Source organism: Rhinopithecus roxellana, chromosome 2 (genome assembly GCF_007565055.1).
Source record: "Rhinopithecus roxellana isolate Shanxi Qingling chromosome 2, ASM756505v1, whole genome shotgun sequence".
NCBI lineage: Eukaryota > Metazoa > Chordata > Mammalia > Primates > Cercopithecidae > Rhinopithecus > Rhinopithecus roxellana.
Genome location: NC_044550.1, coordinates 163,730,357 through 163,751,140, shown reverse-complemented (window position 1 = coordinate 163,751,140; position 20,784 = coordinate 163,730,357). Strand labels below are relative to the sequence as shown.

The following is a 20,784-nucleotide window of genomic DNA, read 5'->3' as shown; positions in this document are numbered from 1 at the left end:
AGGCAACAAAAGAAATAGCCAATACAGGAAAACTAAAAAGCTTCTGTGCAGCAAAGGAGAAAAAAATTAACAGTGTGCAGAGACAACCTACAAATTAAAATATTTTCAAGTCATACATCCAAGAAGGGGTTAACATCCAAAATATACCAGGAACTCAAACAACTCCATAGTAAGAAAACAAAAAACTAAATTTAAAAATTGGCAAGAGACCTGTAAAGACATTACTCACAAGACAAATGACTAACAGATATATTTTTTAAATGCTGAATATCACCAGAGAAATGCAAATTAAAAGCAAAAAAAATTATCCTCTTATACCTGTCAGAATGGCTATTATCAAAAAGATGAAAGATAACAAGTATCAACGAGGATATAGAGAAAAGGGACCTCTGTACACTCTCAGTGAAAATGTAAAGAAGAATAACCAATATGGGAAACTGTGTGGAGGTTCCTCAAAAAAAACTAAGAATATGATCCAACAATCCTACTTCTGTGTATTTACCCAAAGATTTGAAATCAGTTTGTCAAAGAGGTTTTTGCACTCCCATGTTTGTTGCAGCACTGTCACAATAGCCAAGCTATGTAATCAACCTAAGTGTCCATCAACAAATGAATGGATAAAGAAAATGATGTATATATGCATAATGGAATACTATAAGCCTCAAAAAAAGAAAAGTCTCTCACTTGCAACAGCATGGATGGAACTGGAAAACATTAAGCTAAGTGAAATGAGCCAGGCACAAAAAGACAAATGTTGCATGTTCTCACTTACGTGAAATCTGAAGTAATCAAACTCAGAAGTAGGGAGTAGACTGGTGGTTGCAGAGGCTAGCGGTTGGGGGAAATGGGGAAACAGTCAAAGGGTACAAAATCTCAGGAGATATAAAGGTTTTTTTGAGAATTATTGCACAGTGTGGTTAAAACAGTTAATAATTACATATCATACATTTCAAAATTGCTAAAAGAGTAAATTTCAAATGTTCTCAACATAAAAAAGTTATAAGGACTTGAGATAATGAATATGCTAATTGACTTGAATTAATTATTCCACATTGTATTCATAAATCATAACATCACTCTATACTTCATAAATATAACCAATTATAAACTGCCAGGTTACAATAAAAGTTAACATTTTTTAAATAAAATCACACAGAATGTAAAAAAAGAGTGAGTGCATATCAGAAAAGGAAAAAATGAAGATAACATAGTATCAATTATTTTTCTTATTGTTAATTGGTATAAAATACAACTGTTTAAAGTAATAATAATGTACTGGATGATTACAGCATACAGATAAGTGAGATGAATGACAGCCATGCCATAAGGGACAAAAAGGATGAATTGAGAATATTCTGAGGGACCTGCACTACACATGAAGCAACACAGTGTCATTTAACACTAAACTTAGTTTAAAATGTATATTGCAAACTCTAGAACGATCACTAAAAAAAATTTTGAAGTATGATTGATATGCTAAAACAGGAGAGAAAATACTCAAATAAAACCAGAGAAAGCAGAAAGAGGGGATAAACAAAGAAAATGTGCAAAGAATAGAAAACGAACACGACAGATGTTAACCCAGCTATCCCAATAACCACTCTGTATGTGAATTTAATACACAAGTTAAAAGACAGATTGTCAAAGGAGATGAGAAAAGAAGACTCTACCTACGGAAAACTGACCTTACATATAAAGACACAGACAGGTTAGCAGTAAAGGCATAGAAAAGCACCATGAAAACATTAATGAAAAGAAAGCTGGAGTAGCTACATAATTTGAGACAAAGCAGACTTCAGAATAAGGAAAATTATCAAGTTTAAAGACAAGACTGGCATAATGATAAGTCAGTCCTCCAAGAAGACATAACAATCCTCTCTGTATATGCACCTAATAACACGGCATCAAAATATATGAGGCCAAAACTGATAGAACTGCAAGGAGTTCTAAATCTGCAGATCCCCCTAGAGTTGAAGACTTTTTTCATTAAGCAAACAGAAAATCAGTAAGGGTATAGTTGATCTGAACAACACTAACAATCAACTTCATCTAATTGACATTTATAGACTACTGTATTCATTAGAATACGCACTATTCCCTAGCTCTCATGAAACATTCACCAAGACAAACTACATTCTGGGCCATAACATATACCTTATCATGTTTGTAAAAACAGAAATCACAAAAACCATGTTCTCAAACTATAACCAGAAATCAGTAACAGTAAAATAGCTTTAAAAACTCAAAGTATGTGAAGATTAAACAACATATTCTAAACAACACAAGCATCAAAGAAGTCTCAAAAATAATTTTAAAATAGTTTGAACCAAAAACAAAATATATGCAACCTACCAAAACTTGTGGAATACAGAAAAAGCAGTGTTTAGCATTGAATGCAGATATTAGAAAAGCAGAAAAATCAATAATCTAAGCTTCCACTGTAGAAAACTAGAGGAAGAAGAGTAATTTCAGTCCAAAGCGAGCAGAAGAAAGTAATTAAAAATTAGGGAAGAAATAATTGAAATTAAAGAAGAAGACAACAGAGAAAAATCAACAAAGCCAAAAGCTGTTTTTTTAAAAAAAGATCAGTAAAATTGACAAACCTCTAGTCAGGCTAACCAAAAACAAAGGGAGGGAGAGAGAAGACACATATTAACAACATTAATTAATAAAGGTCTTCACTACCTATTCCACAGACATTAAAAAAATAATAAACATAAACAACTTTGTGACCACGAATTTGACAATATAAATATAATGGACCAAATCTTTAAAAGACACACATTATCAAAACTATTGACTCTCAGGGCCTCTACTCACCAGCCTCAAAGCCAAACCTCTAAGTACTCACCTCTTCAGGAGCCTCAAATCCCTCAAATACCAGCACCCTCAAATCCCTAAGTCTCTGACCACAACAATCAATCCAGAACTCTTCTGATCCCTTCCAGAAAACTATCGGAATCTTCTCAGCCACAAGAAAGTACAACTCCCGAATGGTATTACCTAGGTTTTCTTCTAGGGTTTTTATGGTATTAGGTCTAACATTTAAGTCTCTAATCCATCTTGAATTAATCTTCGTATAAGGAGTAAGGAAAGGATCCAGTTTCAGCTTTCTATTTATGGCTAGCCAATTTTCCCAGTACCATTTATTAAATAGGGAATCCTTTCCCCATTGCTTGTTTCTCTCAGGTTTGTCAAAGATCAGATGGTTGTAGATGTGTGGTATTATTTCTGAGGACTCTGTTCTGTTCCACTGGTCTATATCTCTGTTTTGGTACCAGTACCATGCTGTTTTGGTTACTGTAGCCTTGTAGTATAGTTTGAAGTCAGGTAGCGTGACGTCTCCAGCTTTGTTCTTTTGACTTAGGATTGTCTTGGCAATGCGGGCTCTTTTTTGGTTCCATATGAACTTTAAAGCAGTTTTTTCCAATTCTGTGAAGAAACTCATTGGTAGCTTGATGGGGATGGCATTGAATCTATAAATAAACTTGGGCAGTATGGCCATTTTCACGATATTGATTCTTCCCATCCATGAGCATGGTATGTTCTTCCATGGGCAAGGACTTCATGTCTAAAACACCAAAAGCAACGGCAGCAAAAGCCAAAATTGACAAATGGGATCTAATTAAACTAAAGAGCTTCTGCACAGCAAAAGAAACTACCATCAGAGTGAACAGGCAACCTACAGAATGGGAGAAAATTTTTGCAATGTACTCATCTGACAAAGGGCTAATATCCAGAATCTACAAAGAACTCAAACAAATATACAAGAAAAAAACAAACAACCCCATCAAAAAGTGGGCAAAGGATATGAACAGACATTTCTCAAAAGAAGACATTCATACAGCCAACAGACACATGAAAAAATGCTCATCATCACTCGCCATCAGAGAAATGCAAATCAAAACCACAATGAGATACCATCTCACACCAGTTAGAATGGCAGTCATTAAAAAGTCAGGAAACAACAGGTGCTGGAGAGGATGTGGAGAAATAGGAACACTTTTACACTGTTGGTGGGATTGTAAACTAGTTCAACCATTATGGAAAACAGTATGGCAATTCCTCAAGGATCTAGAACTAGATGTACCATATGACCCAGCCATCCCACTACTGGGTATATACCCAAAGGATTATAAATCATGCTGCTATAAAGACACATGCACATGTATGTTTATTGCGGCACTATTCACAATAGCAAAGACTTGGAATCAACCCAAATGTCCATCTGTGACAGACTGGATTAAGAAAATGTGGCACATATACACCATGGAATATTATGCAGCCATAAAAAAGGATGAGTTTGCGTCCTTTGTAGGGACATGGATGCAGCTGGAAACCATCATTCTTAGCAAACTATCACAAGAACAGAAAACCAAACACCGCGTGTTCTCACTCATAGGTGGGAACTGAACAATGAGATCACTTGGACTCGGGAAGGGGAACATCACACACCGGGGCCTATCATGGGGAGGGGGGAGGGGGGAGGGATTGCATTGGGAGTTATACCTGATATAAATGATGAATTGATCGGTGCTGACAAGTTGATGGGTGCAGCACACCAACATGGCACAAGTATACATATGTAACAAACCTGCACATTATGCACATGTACCCTAGAACTTAATGTATAATAAAAAAAAAAAAAAGAAAAAGAAAAAAAAAAAAGAAAGTACAACTCCCTCAAACATGGAATACATCTTGCAGCCTGCTTGGGAACTTCTGGATCTAATTTTCTTGGCAATCTTGTAATTCCATTTTTTCTTTTTTTTTTTTTTTAATTTTTATTTATTTTTTTGAGACGGGATCTTGCTTTGTCCCCCAGGCTGGAGTGCAGTGGCACGATCTTGGCTCACTGCAAGCTCCTCCTCCCGGGTTCACGCCATCCTCCTGCCTCAGCCTCCCGAGTAGCTGGGACTACAGGTGCCCGCCACCACGCCTGGCTAATTGTTTTGTATTTTTTTTAGTAGAGACGGGGTTTCACCGTGTTAGCCAGGATGGTCTCGATCTCCTGACCTTGTGATCCACCCGCCTCGGCCTCCCAAAGTGCTGGGATTACAGGCTTGAGCCACCACGCCCGGCCTACTTGGCAATCTTATGGTCATCTAAATCCACTGTCATGTCTCATGTCCCAGATAACTTTTGTTATCAACCACATATCTGACATTTCTCTCTCTCCTATGTCTTCAACCCCATACCATCCTTTCCTTCCACTTCCAAATTTACCTTTCAGCTGCTGTTCTTCCCAAATCTTCTACATGACCTTTGGAAATCAGATTTCAAGTTTTATAAATCCCTCTTCAACAACAGTTTCCTTCATTTTATGCCTTAACTGCCTTCCTCCAACTCCGATTCCAAGAAAATACTACCATCCATAGTATTTTGTAAACATCAAGATTTTTAGCAAATATTATATAATGTTAGTTCATATAGTAGTTTGCTTTCATCTATTTCACTTACCACCATATCTAATAAGCATGATGAGAGAGTAAATCAAATGGATACCATTTTCAAGGTAATAACTGACAGCAATTTTTTTTTTTTTTAAGAGATGGGGTCTTGCTCTGTTCCCCAGGCTGGAATGCAGTCATGGCTCACTGCAGCCTTGAACTCCTGGGCTCAAATAATCCTCCCATCTCAGACTCTCTAGTAGTTAGGACTACAAGCGTATACCACAGTGACCAGCTAATTTTTTTAAATTTTTTGTAGAGAAAGGGTCTCACTATGTTGCTTAGGCTGGTCTCATGCTCCTGACTTTAAGCAATTATCCTGCCTTGGCCCTCTAAAGCACTGGGATTATGCACCCACTGACCTGGCCTTGACAGAAGTTTTGAAAGAACAAACACTGGTGCCTACCAAGTAACAGTCTTGTAAAGCATTGCATAGATATAGTTCTTCAGTGTAACATGTGCTAAACACAGTACACACACTGTCACTGTTTAACGTTCTCAAAAAATGAAAGGTTCTCCCATTCCCAAAATGCAGGTTATTTGTTTTCTCCCTTATATGCAAGACAAATAATCTGCTTTAGTTTTTTAGTTATATATAGAAATGAATTAAATCATACAGATTATATAATAGCCATAACAACATATATCTTGCTTTATAAGTATAACCTGTAAGAAACACGCAAAGAAAGTGCACAAAAAAGTGCACAAACATGTTATAAGTTGGTAAATATCCAACTAAAAAACTTACAGCAAAAGAGAGCAGAAGGTCTTGCAGAGTCCAGTTTTAAGATGCACTCTCTCCCTAGCTGCCATGTAGGCACCAAATCCTTTTGTTGGTACTTAAAAAGCAGGCTCATCTGTGTGGGGCCACTGGTACATAATAGTGGTTATGTTCTACCTCACAAGTGACTACACTTCATTGAGTTTATGCTCAGTGGGTCAGTGTTTGCAAACCACTTAGATTCCAGGACAGAAAGAGCTACAAAAATGAAACATCCAGTCCTTCTCTGAGGTTTGTTATTAGCCTCTGTTAGCCACAGGTTACAGGGCACTAAACACTATGTACTGTGTGTTTGCTCTTAACCACTATGAAAAATCGCCTATAACATCTTTCTAAAGACTCCTAGAAATTTTTAAGTTAATTTAAAATCTGGGAATTTAACTGGGACATATTTCAATTCTTAGAACTAGTTCTTGTCAAAATACCTCACTAATTCTTTTTGGGGTGTCAATTCAATTTAGTTTTCACTAACACTTTCAACAGGCTACTGCTAACGTTTAAATGTTGCTGTGGGTAAGGGGAGTGAAGAGGGTAAAATAATCGTTTTTATTTGGGTCCAAGTTAACTCCCAGCCTACAAACAAGCTTCTATGCAGATGTTAAGAAATGCTTTAAAGAAACAGATTGATTAATGACCCAGACATGTATAATTCTTTCTGTATACAATACAGAAGTTAGAGAACCTAAAACAAAACCCTAAATAACACATTAAACCGACATCCTGAAAAAGCTTGTCTCAACATTTCTGTGGAAGATTTCTGTCCTGTAGTATACCAAAATCCAAAGTACTCATGAGATAGGTACTATAAAGCATCTATAACTCCAGAAGCAATATAGATCTACTTTGAAAAATAATTATATTATTATATAAAATTATTGAGTTTATTAAAATGTTATTAGGATGTTTTTGAAATCACTGGTTTTGAAAAGTAACATTTTCTCCAATTTATAGTAGTAAATAATGAGTCATAGCCTCTCTAGCCTGGATATAGAATTTAAAAATAGTTTAACAAAATAGACCACTGGTCAATGACTTTATGTACTTAACACAGCATTTATTTGGAATCTCTGGAAAGCAGAAAAAAGTTATTATATTATCATCCTTTTTTTTTTTTTCTTTATAAACTGAGTCTCGCTTTTTCACCCAGGCTGGAGTAGAATGGCATGATCATAGCTCACTCCAGTCCCCAAACTCCTGGGCTCACGTGATCCTCCCATATCAGTCTCTCAAGTATCAAGGACTACAGGTGCCTGCCACCATGCCCTATCATCTATTTTTAACAATTCATTTCATCATCTCAGAATTCCCAGTTTTGTCAGGCAATTTCATAGAAAGATTCATGAATTTCTCAGAAATACTGTACATTGTTGTTTAATAAAAACACAGTACATGATTATAAGAGTCACAGCAATCGTAAAGTGAAAACAATAAAACTCACTACCAAGAGAGAAAAAAGTCAATATGTACCTTCAAGATAGAAACCTTATACAACAAGGTCTAAGAAATATAACATTCACTTTCTCCCAAGAAATAAAGTACCTTAAAAAATAATGAAGACATTTTACTAAACTTATGGACTTTCAAAAACGATGGAAATTCTTGAAATGTCTACCAATGTTCTCATTAATGTCTGCTGATTGTAGGCAGCTTTGTAATAACATAAAATATATACTGTCAAAAACTGAGTTAAGGAAATGGTTGCAAAATACTGTGAGTACACTAAATGATACTGATTATATAATTTATTTTTTATTTATTTTGTTTTTTAAAGATGAGAGTGTCACTTGTCACCCAGACTGAAGTGCAGTAGTGTGATCACAGCTCACTGCAACCTCAAAATCCTGGGCTCAAGTGATCCTCCCACCTGTACCTCCCAATTAGCTGGGATTACAGGCATGAGCCACTGCGTACAGCTGATTATACACTTTAGAATGGTTAACTTTATAATACACAAATTTCACATCAATATTAATTTTTATATAATGGTAATAAATCTTAAATAATTTAAATAAATTAGATAATAAATTTTTAAATGATTTGAAGATAGAATTAATAGAATTCAACACATGGGCATAATATTCCCTTAATTTTTAAGGAAAGAAAAAATGTATTAATTGAATTATATATTATTATTTACCCTGAAATGCATAAAGTCCTCCTGTTCTCCACTAACTCTAGTTGCACCTATAAATCATAAAAGACTATTCCATTTGACACCAAGAGTCAAATTTCATTAGAAGTTAGATCGAATCTTCATTTTCTTAAAAATCCTATATGTGGCCTTATAGACAGATTTTATAGAACAAAGATAAGGGTGTTATTTTCCCATGTTATCAACCACATGAATGAAACAAGAACTGTGGCTTCCCACAAATCTCTGTCCAGTAAGTTTTATCTAGCTTAGTATCCACTTTAATCAGTTTAAAACAGAAAAATAAATAAATAAATAAATAAATAAATAAATAAATAAAACAAAAAAGCCATACACAAAATTCTGAGATGTACTTTTTAAGAGAAAAATGAACATGCATAAAATATCAAAGTCACTTAACCACAGATGAAAATGCTATAAATGTGAACAGAAAAATTTTGCAGGAGACAAAAAGCCAAATCTCTATATCAGCAATGCAAAAAATCAAAACTCTGGGGTCTTTATATGTGATTCAGAACCATATTAGCCTCTATAACCATACTGTCCTTCTCTGAATATTTTATAAAATAAATCAGAATCTATTTTTCATCCACAATCAAGGCAATGGTACTTGACATGAACCAAACTTTGTACAGCAGTGCTTAACATACTATATCTCCATCCTATAGAATCATTTATTATGAGCAACATGGTTCCACATAACCAAGTTATATTTGTCCCACTTAAAATACCAAACTCTAATAAAGAACTAAAAATTTTTACTACTACCCCTATGTCTCCAGATGATGTAGAAGATATACACTAATTAAAAGTAGAGAAAAAAAGCAAAAATAAAGAAATAGCACAAGTATTACATACAGAGCTCAGTAAGCACAACGTACTTAATATTTGGCTATATACCATATTCTCTACTTCATCGGATGATTACTTTCAATAGTATTACTGCATTTCTAAAGTGTGTCATTTAATCAAAAGCAATCTGCCAAATATTAAAAAGACAATTCTTCAGTGAACATGCTCAGAGAGAAATGATTAGCTTTTTAAAGTATATTACCACCCTGTATATTTTCTATTTGTATAATAACTTTATTTAAAATCTTATAAATTATATCAATATAAGCTCATGGAGAACATAAGCTCATGTGGCCAAATTTATGTAATTATTCAGGTCATTTTTCATTTTTCACTTTCATTTTTCTTGCTCTACATGGATTTTCTTCTGAAAATACAGCATTATCATAAATTATTGTATGTGTTTCATAGACACACTGTCATATTTAGTTATCTGATAGAAAATATTGACATGTCTATTAAATCTGAAAAGCTATCAATATTTATTGCACAAAAATATAGACATATAGATATGCTTTTAGTCCTTGTAACTTAAAATGAAGTTAAATTTTCATCCCTGTATTTTTCATTCAGTTTATTTGAAAGTAGTCACTATAACCAAACCAGCTAATAAATATCAAAATATCATTTATCACCACATTTATTGAACTGCTAACAATAACACCTAGTAATATAAATACCATACGAAAGCTGTTAAAGAGTTTTCCTATTCCCTCACCCAAATCATTCCAAACATAATTTGGAGAGAATGAAACCAAAGGACTAGCACAAACATAAAATTATTCTCTCTACATATCAGATAAAAAGTTAGAAAGAAAGTATGTGTGTGTGTATGTGCATTTGGGTGTAGATTTGCATGTGTGCTTGTAAATGCTATACTTTCAATACTGGAATAATCAGAATTCATATCATACCTGTGCTCCATAGATATATTTATCCAACATTTTGCCTCCTATTGTCTGCCCTCCTATATCCCAAATTTGAAGGGTAACATTCAAGTTTCCTAGAATATAAAAAATGAATATAAAAATAAGAATATCAAAAAAATTAAGTAACAATACAACAACTGACACAGTATCACAGAATACTAAGTCACATTAAGAAACTGAGCTCAATTTGCCTTTATGTACAGGCTCACATGATATTTGGAACTGTGAAAACAATGTCAAAAGAATTCATAGTGGAGAATCTAGTTTTATCCTTTTACTCCATTTCCATGGAACCATATTTACAATCACTTTCAAAACAAAACAAAGTAAGCTTTAATTTATAAACTTAAGCCTCAGAAAAAATGTTTTTCTTAGAGAATAGAATGAAACACATGTCCATGGAGCAAGAAATGTACTTTAAAAATAAAAACTGAAGCTTTATATACTCAACCATCCAATCATATATATGAATTCTGTTGTAGGTTCTAAACTCTATGGGTTCTAAAACTCATGGAATAATAGCAAACCATAAAAATGCACCCATAATTTCAGCTCAAATTAATGAATCTTTTTATAATGTGATTGTCAGCTACTCTAGGATATGGCAAACATAGCCAAAAAATTACATTTTCAAATTTAACCCATCAAATAGAAACAAATTTGATAGCCCTATTCAGAACAAATGTAGGATACATACCATGTATATCACTAAATATTACAATGTATTCAAACTTGTTCAAAGCATTTCCATTTAAACAAACTATGTATACTTCCAAGCCTTCATAAAATAGTGTAACTAATCATCTTCCCCTATGAGCATTATAAAAGCATTCTAAAAGGGAATCTTTAAAATCCTTTCATGCATTTTGTAAAATATTTGGTTGATACAAAAATTTATGAGATAAGCTGTTCTCTCTTCTCAATGCAACTGATGAGTATGCTTACAAAAGCCAAACTATGCTATTTAGTTGAACATTTTAAACGATATCCCTCATAAAATTACGGAGTTTTCTCCAGAGTCTCAATTAGCACTTTCTGAATGATTTGCAAATCAAAAGAAAATAAAATAAAAGGTTAGAAACTGAAAAATGATCTCATTTCCAAAAAAGATTATGAAGATATAAATTTATACGCCAACATAAAACACTAAAATCAGAGACAGTTAGTCATACCATTTAACTATGCAACTGAAAAAAAAAGACATTTGATTAACCAGCACAGTTTTGTAAATTTTGGTGAGTTTGTATTACAATCTTTCCATTATTTAAACATAGGTTGTTCCATCTGCCATCGTGCAGAGGATTTCCACGAGGAACTTCCATTAGCATTAATGAGCACTAATGTTTTATCACCATCATTATTTCCACAGACACATACTTTCTACACTTACACTAATGACAAAAATGTTCTTAAAGCCCCATGAATATAAAAACCAAAATGTCACAGACTAAGATGTCTCCAAAAACTTATACAAATTGAATTTCTTAAAAATCTAAATTTTTTGAGATTCAAGGCTGAAATAATTCTTCTATAATGCTGTCTCAAATTAAGCAGATGAGAAAGGGCTAGCCATCACTAAGAAGTATATATAATCGTTTCAGAAACCCCTAAGCAGGCAGTAGGCTATTCATTTTACTTGCACAACTCTTTAGAGTTATTTGACTACTTCAAAAGACAGTGCTTAACAATACTAACTTTTACAGAGGAAGATTTTAGGCAATACTAAATAAGTACTAAAAGGTGTTTAATCCCATTTTTTTCAGAGCCAATAGTCCTTATTACTTAACCTCACAACAAAAAATATAAAGCTTTCTTCTTTAAGTTCTGATATTCAGATCCTATCTGAATGAGGTGTTGTGAACACTTTGACTACAACTTCAGGAACATGATCTTCATTACATGTTTTCAAATTCTGACTACAATCATATCAAGACCCTAAATCATCTATCTATCCAATTGTCTCCCATATTCATGTGTTGAGGATACTTTTTAAATGCATGCCTTTCCAAATAAACCCTGTTGTCAGTGTTTGCCTGTTTTTTTAAACATATACATTATAGTGACTCAGAAATAAAAATAGCTGCGAATTACTGATAGTCCACTAATACAGAATGCTAACAAAAAATTACTATCTTTACAGTTTCAACAAATGATATTAACTTCATATTACTTCTTATATCCAGAAATATAGTTTTAACTCCACATTTTAATTTGAGGATTATTAACACATAAAACTAAAAATAAAATGTGGATTCCTTATTTGAGGAGCAAAATCGCATGAGGATATGATTCAAATCAATATTCATTTTTGTTTTTGCAGGCATAAACATATGAATTCTCCTAGTATATTTTCAAGATGACACACCTATAACGCTATATAAGAATATTCAAATAATATTATAATTTTGTTTAAATCAAGAATCTAATACAAATTTCTAACCAATATAGAACATTAAGGAAATTGTCAGAAATCTAATCCCAAACCCAGAATGCTGCAAAATTCCTGCTCCTCTGTAAGAAACGACATGTAACTAGAAGAAAAAATAAAATAAATGAGGTGACAAAACACAGGTAAGTTGCTTTTGGTATGAATTAAAGCCACCAAGAGGATTCAACAGTGACCTTGTAAAAGTACACTTGGTGCCTTGGTTAACCTTACTTAAAGTGCTGCATAGTCAAGATGGAACTAAAAACACAAGTCTACCCACTTCTTGTACTAAAGACTTAGAAATCTTTTTCACAGTAGAACGCTGTTTACTGGACTGTACCCACAAGCTTCCTGAAAGTATTTTGACTAAGACTCTTAAGAAGCTCTATCAGCAGAATCTCTAACAGATACACTATTTTAAGCAGTAAAATCTGCACAGTGGTTGCATCCAGACTATACAGCATACCAGATCATGAAATATACTAAAATGGATTAGTATTTGCAAAGTAATGATCTTGAAAACTTGCATGAAGAGAATGTAAATAAATGGACAGGAGGTTTACACCCCTAACAATCTAACTGGTCAGAGGACTTACTAGACTACTAACAAATATTAGATTCACTGACTATGCTATAAATTCAATAAAGCTACCTGTAATGTTTTATTCAGCTAATGATACATTAATGATCCTACATTTGGCAGTTATAATGAATTTAAAGTATATAAAGAATAATTATAAACCTTGTAATTTATTCACCTCATTTCTTAATATACTTATTAATTATATAAAAACAAAATATATTAAAATATTTTTTTCTTACTGAAATTTCTACCATAAGTTTGAGTCTGTTAAGTAGCATAAAACCAACTGCCTTAAAAAAAAAAAATAGAACTTTTTTTCTGGAACTTTACCATCAAAATAAAAACTTAACTAGGAAAATGAAAATATACATTCATTAATAGTATACATGCCCTAATGTCATTTTTTAACCTAAGTACTGTGCAAGTCTAAAACATTATACTATTAATCTAGATTTCAAGAATATAAAATATTTTTTACAAAGTAATCAAAATTTTTAAATTGGTAGTGCTGTGCTACAGGTCAGAAATCATCACATATATCGCCTGTATGAAATGTCTAAAAACCAGTCTTTGTTTTTAGTATTTGAGTAGGTACTTGTTTCTTTATTTAAGCTTTTCAACTAAAAAATGAGAAATATTAAAAGTAATGAGACAAAAAGTTGGTGTGGTGGTTTTTCAAATTAAGCATCAAAACAAAATAGCTAATAGCAAAATACTATATTGAGATTCTCTGCGTACAACCGGCATCTGTGAAAAAAACTGCTGCAAAAATAAGCTTCCAGGCTCTATATTATGTGATTTGTGTATGTATTCGGCTAGTGACTGCTATTAAGAATTCTGAATGCAGCACAGATTATTGGTAAGACGAAGAATAATAAAATTTAAATGACGTTTTCAGTTTTGGATACATTAAAAGAAAATACAAATGAAACAAAGTACGCATATGCTTCTCCTTAAACCTTTTGCTGAACAATAACCCAGTAATGGAAAAATTGAAATTCTTTTTTTTCTCATGGGATATCCCCTAATCTATTTTTCACTGGTAGCCAGATACAAACCATCACAAAATATAACAAAGTATATTACTAAGGAGATAAGAAGAATACCTCCATTACCAAGAGTTTTCATTAGCTACTCTAAAACTTTCATGGGGAGTTGTCTGATAGATGGGGTGTCTGAGAGGTTAACGTATTTCAATAATAATTGGAATGTATTAAACCCCTTCCCACTATATCACTCACATTTCAGTACATGAATCTGACATTACACTTGCAACCGTTTTCTCCAAATGTGCTTCCTCACAGAGGAGAGGGACGGATGGTTTATAAAGTCAATCAAGATAAACTGCTTTTAATAAAATACTTTAAACATATAATTTAACCATTGAAATTGAAAGGACAGCATTTTAAAGCCCCAATTGTTCAGAAACTAATTTAAAACATAAACCACTCTTTCTTTGTTATTATTTCCCCGTATTTCCCACAAAATGTGCTGCAACTGGCATCTAAATAGTTTCTTTGCATGGTGAAGTGAAACATCTTGAATGCTCAAACTGTATTTTTATGAGTGCCTAGGGACCCTAAATTTTAGTGGTCTATTAAATGCCAGCAATTTCATGCTGCCTTGCATAAAACAGCATTCACATATTAGAGCACAGAAGTTCCATAGCTACATTATACCTCTGTTCCAACTTTAAACAAAAAACTAAAGCAGAGGCAAATCAAAATAATATTTTAAAAAATAATCCTTCCCAATCTTTTCACATTTTGTTAATATAATATCTGTTAACAAATGTATAGCACTTAATTTTTTAAAAGCTTTTCAGAATTTTATAAGCAACCATTGTTTATCCTCAAAAAATGTATAGTAGCCAAAAACAGGGAAGGAGTGGGAGAGTATATAAACTTTTTCTCACACCCATGGACAATATGCCTTCATGACAGATAGTGATGAAAGTTAACCTCCCTAAGATAAATTTACTGAATATATACATCTTCATGTAGAAGCAGCCCTAAAACTTTACACATTTCTTTCTTACGCCATTTATTGTAAGATTTTTTTATAATCTTCTACGTTAAGACTTTTTAGTCTCTTACCTGGCAATGTTATCCTTCTCAGAAAGAAATCCAGTCCTATAGTTTGTTTGTACCGTTTCCCAAAAGTTTCTTGAGCAAAACATGTAGCTAAGGAGGTCTAAAAAATTGATGCACAGAATGTCAAAATTAATTCATTAAAGAAATGTAATCATAAGACCACTACTAAATCTTATTAAGCAATCTTAACATGTATACTTCAATTAATCCAACAAGCAACTTTAAGCAGTTCTAATCAGTTACAAGGCCGGGAGTGACTTAACACCACCAGGTAAATTTCACTTGCCAGCAGCTATCAGTAGGGACAATAAACTAATGGGTTAGATCTCTTTAAATGCCCTGCTTGTCAAGATCCTTTTCCTTGCTGAAAATCAGAATTTGAGAGTTATCAACAGAAAAAAAAAAAAAAACTAAAATAATAACAATAATAAAGATCTGAATTATTTTAAAACATAATTAAAGATCTTATCTAACTTAGATCAGTTTCTGAGGCTAAATATTCTAAGGGTAGCTTAGCCCTCAGCTAATAATAAGAAGCATTAAGGAGGGAGAAATCTGCTTACAAAATTTTTCTTTTTCCCACAGGAAAAGTATCATGTCTAATTTTTCTTTATTTTTAAAGATGTTAATAGAAAATGACCCTAAAGAATGACTGTGACAATATGTATCTTTTAAATAAAGAAGCTGGTATTTTTAAGATTAATATAAAGCAGACAAAATGAATATTTTCCATCCAAGAACCATAATGCCAAGAAGTCACAAGCTATTATAACCAGAACAGATATACATTTTTTTAAATAGAAACTCAAAGTTTTAGTCAAAAACTCTGGAGTTTTCTTTTTAAAGTATCATTTCTTATCAAAGCAAAAGAATTATTATTCTAGTAACAACTAAATAACAGTAACTCAACAAATTCTTAAATATTTTAAATGCACTATTTTTATTTATAAACTTCCTCCAAAAAAGAGAAAGGCAACTTCACTTAGCTTTTATGCTCTTCAAGACAGACTCCCTATGTTAAGAGAAAATAGCTGTTTTTTATTTTAAAAGTTAAAATTACATGTCAAGTCTTAAAATAATGAAAACTAAGACAAAATTTCCAAGACAGCTGATTACAGTTCATTATGACATAAGCAGTATAACAGTGCAAAAGAAAATTTGGTCAAACTTCAATTCCTTTTAGCAAGTTCATCTAAAATTCCTTTTACACAGAACAATACTTGTCACACAAATGACAATTTGGACACCGTAACTCCAAATATTTTTGTGTTTAAATACCCAGCATTTGTAATAAATTTCTAAGATAATTGGCCAAGTATTTGTTGAGCACTACCATGTGAAGGGTATTCTGCTAGACATCTAGCAACAAACACATTTGTTATATTTTTGACACATGTAACAATATCAAAACTGAGAGATCAGAATTGAAAAGATAGGTATTTCTTTCTACAGACTTTTGTTTCTCATTTACACTATATTACTCTACTGACCTTATCTAACTTACACCACAAAATCATCTTTGACGAGGTTCAGAATTCTAGAAAAAAATAACTATCACTACTTATATTATTACAGGTAATTCAAAATATTTAATAGACTGATGGTTAAAGGTCAAAGAGAAACTGAAGGCATGTGTAACATCCACATAATGTCATTTGAGATAATTTTTCATTTTAAAGAATTGCAGAGTTCAATATTTTCATATTAAGGAGTATTCAGAAAACTTCTAAGGAAGTTTCTTTTCCTGAAAAAGTGACTTCCAGATTTTGAAAGCCCTGCTTTCACACTTTTGAGGCAAATATAAAGTTGGGATTTTCAATTGGAATCGAGTATAAACTGTCAAAAATACAGGTTACTGGGAACATACAGAGTATTAAAGTTTTTACTATATCATCTCCCAATATCTTGAGACAAAAATTGAACAGAGAATCAACTGAATCAGTGTTGGTCACTTTCTCTTCAATTATCTAGACTGCATGCAATTTTACACATTTAATAATTTCTCAAGTCACTGTATAAATATCCTTCTTAATCACAGGTATTAAGTGAACAACTAGCTCCCATATCAGAAATATTTTTATCTGAATCTTTATATTTTTTGATTTGGAAAATTTCTACTAACATTTTTGATTTGGTAAATTTCTACTAACATTTTTTAACCATACTACATTTACAAACACTGAAAAGACAGAAAAAAGGAATATTTTGCCTCAAAAAGCTCTTAAGATATTATGTAATAAAAGAAAAACTATGAATCAGAAAAGGAAAGAAATAGAAACACGTGATACTGGAGGGAGGAGCTAAATTTCTCTTGGAGAAACTGTTAAGTCATCATCTCAATACTCTACTGCATCTGTCAGTGTGTTGAAAAACGTTCAGAGTTAGATTGAGCAGGAAAAACAAATGCTAGGAAAAAAGAGCCAAGAGTTAAATCAGGATACAACTAAGAATGAAAGAGAGGCTGAGTTCACAAAGAAAAGAACAATAAAGGAAAAAGAATGGGAATGTTGGTGGCTGCCAAGTATTTGAGAACTTAATAGGGTATGGAAAAAAAAATTCTTGATTTAAGAATAATGAAAGAAGGTTAGGTGTCAGATGTCTGCGTCTGGAAGTTCCTATTAGAAAAAACTGTTACAGTTTTAAAATAAGTTATTTAGGCAAGATGATGAAGATTAAGTCAGAGTACCATAAAAAATATTACTGTTATCCTTTAAAGCAGAATGATAATACTAACTCAAAAACATGGAAGTGAAAAAAATTATGCTGTCCTATACCAGAAAAAATTTTAAACAGAAATAAAACACCGTAATTATTCACACTAAATTAGCAATAAAGGGAAAACGTGTATGATAGGCTAAATAAAAAACTCAGACCCAAAATTATGAACAAATTTCACTGAGTACTATATGTACAATAAATACTGTTAGAAAAATGAACAAAAGTTTAAAGAATTATGATAGCATATAGGATAACCAGCAATTTTTGTGTCTTTTTACAAATGTATTATGTTATGGGTTGTCATTATCATTTTAAATGGGAAATAAGAACAGTTATGAATTGAATACCGTAAAATTTAAGAGCCAAAACCTTGGACGGCCTTCAAAAGAAAATCTAAATGATGAGGAAACTATAAAAATCTAACAAACTTTTTATTGAATAAAGGTGTTAGAAACAATGATGATTTATCTACAGCAATTCATTCATTCGAAAAGTTTACTAAGTATACAAAAATTAATATACTTTATAAAGAAAAGTTACCCGAAGTTCCTTTCTTCCCCCAAAGTTTAAATGTAATCATAGCATATTGTTTTCCTCAGCTTTAAAAATCTGTAACAAAGGATCCAAGAAGACAAGAAAAAAACAATAAAATACTCCAAATTTTGCATATGAAATTTTACATCTTTCCCAGGGGATCTCGAAAGCCAAATGTCAGAACCAAAAGCAGAAGCAGCTATGCCAGGGAGGATGCAAAGAGAAGTCGTCACCAGAGAAACCAGGGTCCAAACTGCGACCAGCAACAGGGAAATGTGAAGCCTTAAACAGGAAATAAGAGCCTGGGTTTCTTTAGACTATGGTTGGGATAAGGGAGGGGAGTAGAGGGGAGATAAACTTTAGCAATAATCCCAGAAAGTGTTGGCGCCTTTGACAGAAGCATGGGTAAGAAGGCATCCCGGTAGAGGCTCTTCACTTTGTTTGTTGGTGGAGGGATCATAGATCTCTCTGAGATCTTATGGACCGTCTCCCCAGAGCAAGCACCGGGCAGTGTTTAGTCCATTTCAGGAGTTTCACAACCTTGGGGTAGGAGCCGCTGCCTAGTAGATAATAAGACTGACGCTGCCTGATACTCTCAAGCCCGCACTCATTCATTCGACCAGGGATCCCTTTTGTCACGCAAGCAGCTCTAGCCTCAGCATCCTGCCCATAACAGGAGCTCCATAAACACTTGTTGACTGACTGCTTGTACCGAGTGCTGAGCTGGAAAGAGAGGTGATGAACAGGTATGATACTAAAATAGCAACTAACGTGTATAGAGTGGACACTGTGCTCTAAAGGTTTTATGTGTATTTTCACATTTAATATGTATTTTCACATTTCTCCCTTTGCGGCGGCCCTTTTCAATACCCATCTTACAGATGAAGCTCAAACTGATTAGCAATTTGCCCTCCAATGACTCGACGACTAAGTGGCGGAGCCCCCAATTCTCACCCGGGAAATACTGATCCCAGAGTCACGCTCCTGGGGGTTCACGGTGCAGTGGAAGCATCAGAAACGGTAAAGGGGGTGGGAGGGGAGGAGCAAGTGTGACCTGGACTACAAGTAAGAGGAGCTAAGATGCCTTGGCAAACCCCTGCCAGTCCTGAGAGGCGGGAAGCTGAAAGGCTGGCCCGAGTCTTGCTGGAGTTCGCAATCCAGACGGCGAGTTAGGAAGTGACTTTTTTTAAGGGGGAGCTGGACAGCGTCGGCCTTCACCAAGCGCCCATTTCGTGTCTGGCCTCAGGCCACACAACCAGACGGGCCCGGGCCTAGAAGCCCGAGAGCTCGGGGTAACTAGGCGACGCCGGGCGGCGGGGAGGAGGCCGGGGAGCGCCGGGCTTCCTGCAGGCCAGGGACGGCGGGCCTGCTCGAGGACTGACCTTCCCGGAGGCGCCGTCCCCCAGCACGACGATTTTCAGTTGCCGGTCCTGGCTCTCCTCCTCAGAGTCCGACATGGTGTCCCGGGAACCAGGCCCGCCCCCCGAGGTGGAGGGGGAAACGGAAGGAGGAAGGCTCCGGGGGCGGGGGAGAGGAGGAAGGGAGGTAGCGGCGGCAGGACCCCCGCCCCGGTGTCTCCGCTCCGGCAGTAGGGATCCGAAGAGAATCACTCGCCAGCCGCCATCTTGCCCACCTCCCCGCCCTCTGCGCGCGGCCCCGCCCCCTGCGCGCACGTCGGGCGCGCGCCCCCGCTTCAGAGCCAACCCGCGCCGACCGCCGGCCTCCCTGACGAGCCGAACCACTCGCGGCCCTGGACTGGTGGGGGGGACATGCTGGCGGGAGAGGCTAATTGCTGCGTTGCCCTTCAGGAGATAGTTGGCTAGAAGAAGAAAAGAAGTGTTCGTTCAAATTAAGGAGAGAAAACGGCAGCAGAACAGCTTTCAGGCGTTCCATCAAATTCCCTTTTCTCTTTCCCTCTTGAGAAAGTCTCTGAAGGGAATGGTTCAGCCTGACGGGGTGGAGCAGTGACGCCCGGGCTATGCGCCAGGGTTGCCTGGCAGCCAGGAGTTCGAGGACCGGCGGCGGGGTGGGGCCTGTCTCCGGTCACCAGGGACGCCGGTAGCCCGGCGGTGCGCTCTAGAGATGGCCCCTGAAAAACCAGACCAGGGAAGAGGGTGCCTCGAGGCGGATGAGGGGACAACTGCTAAGGGCCGAGGCTGCCGGGATGCCGCAGTAGCGGCCGTGAGTACAGTGGAGCTCTGACGCTGCTTATTTCGGCCCCTTTAACTCTCGGTTTCCTCATCTGAACAACACCAGGCTCCCGT

At 35.0% G+C, this 20,784-nt stretch overlaps 1 protein-coding gene across 3 annotated transcripts in view; it reads right to left on the bottom strand.

Moving 5' to 3' along the window:
* The window catches only part of RAB28 (RAB28, member RAS oncogene family), a 128,682-nt gene extending 108,495 nt beyond the window's left edge, over positions 1-20,187 (bottom strand). For all 3 annotated transcript variants that reach the window (XM_030923620.1, XM_030923623.1, XM_030923627.1), the window contains exons 1-3: positions 19,903-20,187; positions 15,272-15,368; positions 10,150-10,238 (exon numbers count right to left, since the gene is read on the bottom strand). In XM_030923620.1, the coding sequence (XP_030779480.1) occupies positions 10,150-10,238; positions 15,272-15,368; positions 19,903-19,977 (261 nt within the window). In that variant the 5' untranslated portion in view covers positions 19,978-20,187. The remainder of the gene's footprint in view (positions 1-10,149; positions 10,239-15,271; positions 15,369-19,902) is intronic.
* Positions 20,188-20,784: the final 597 nt, after the last annotated feature.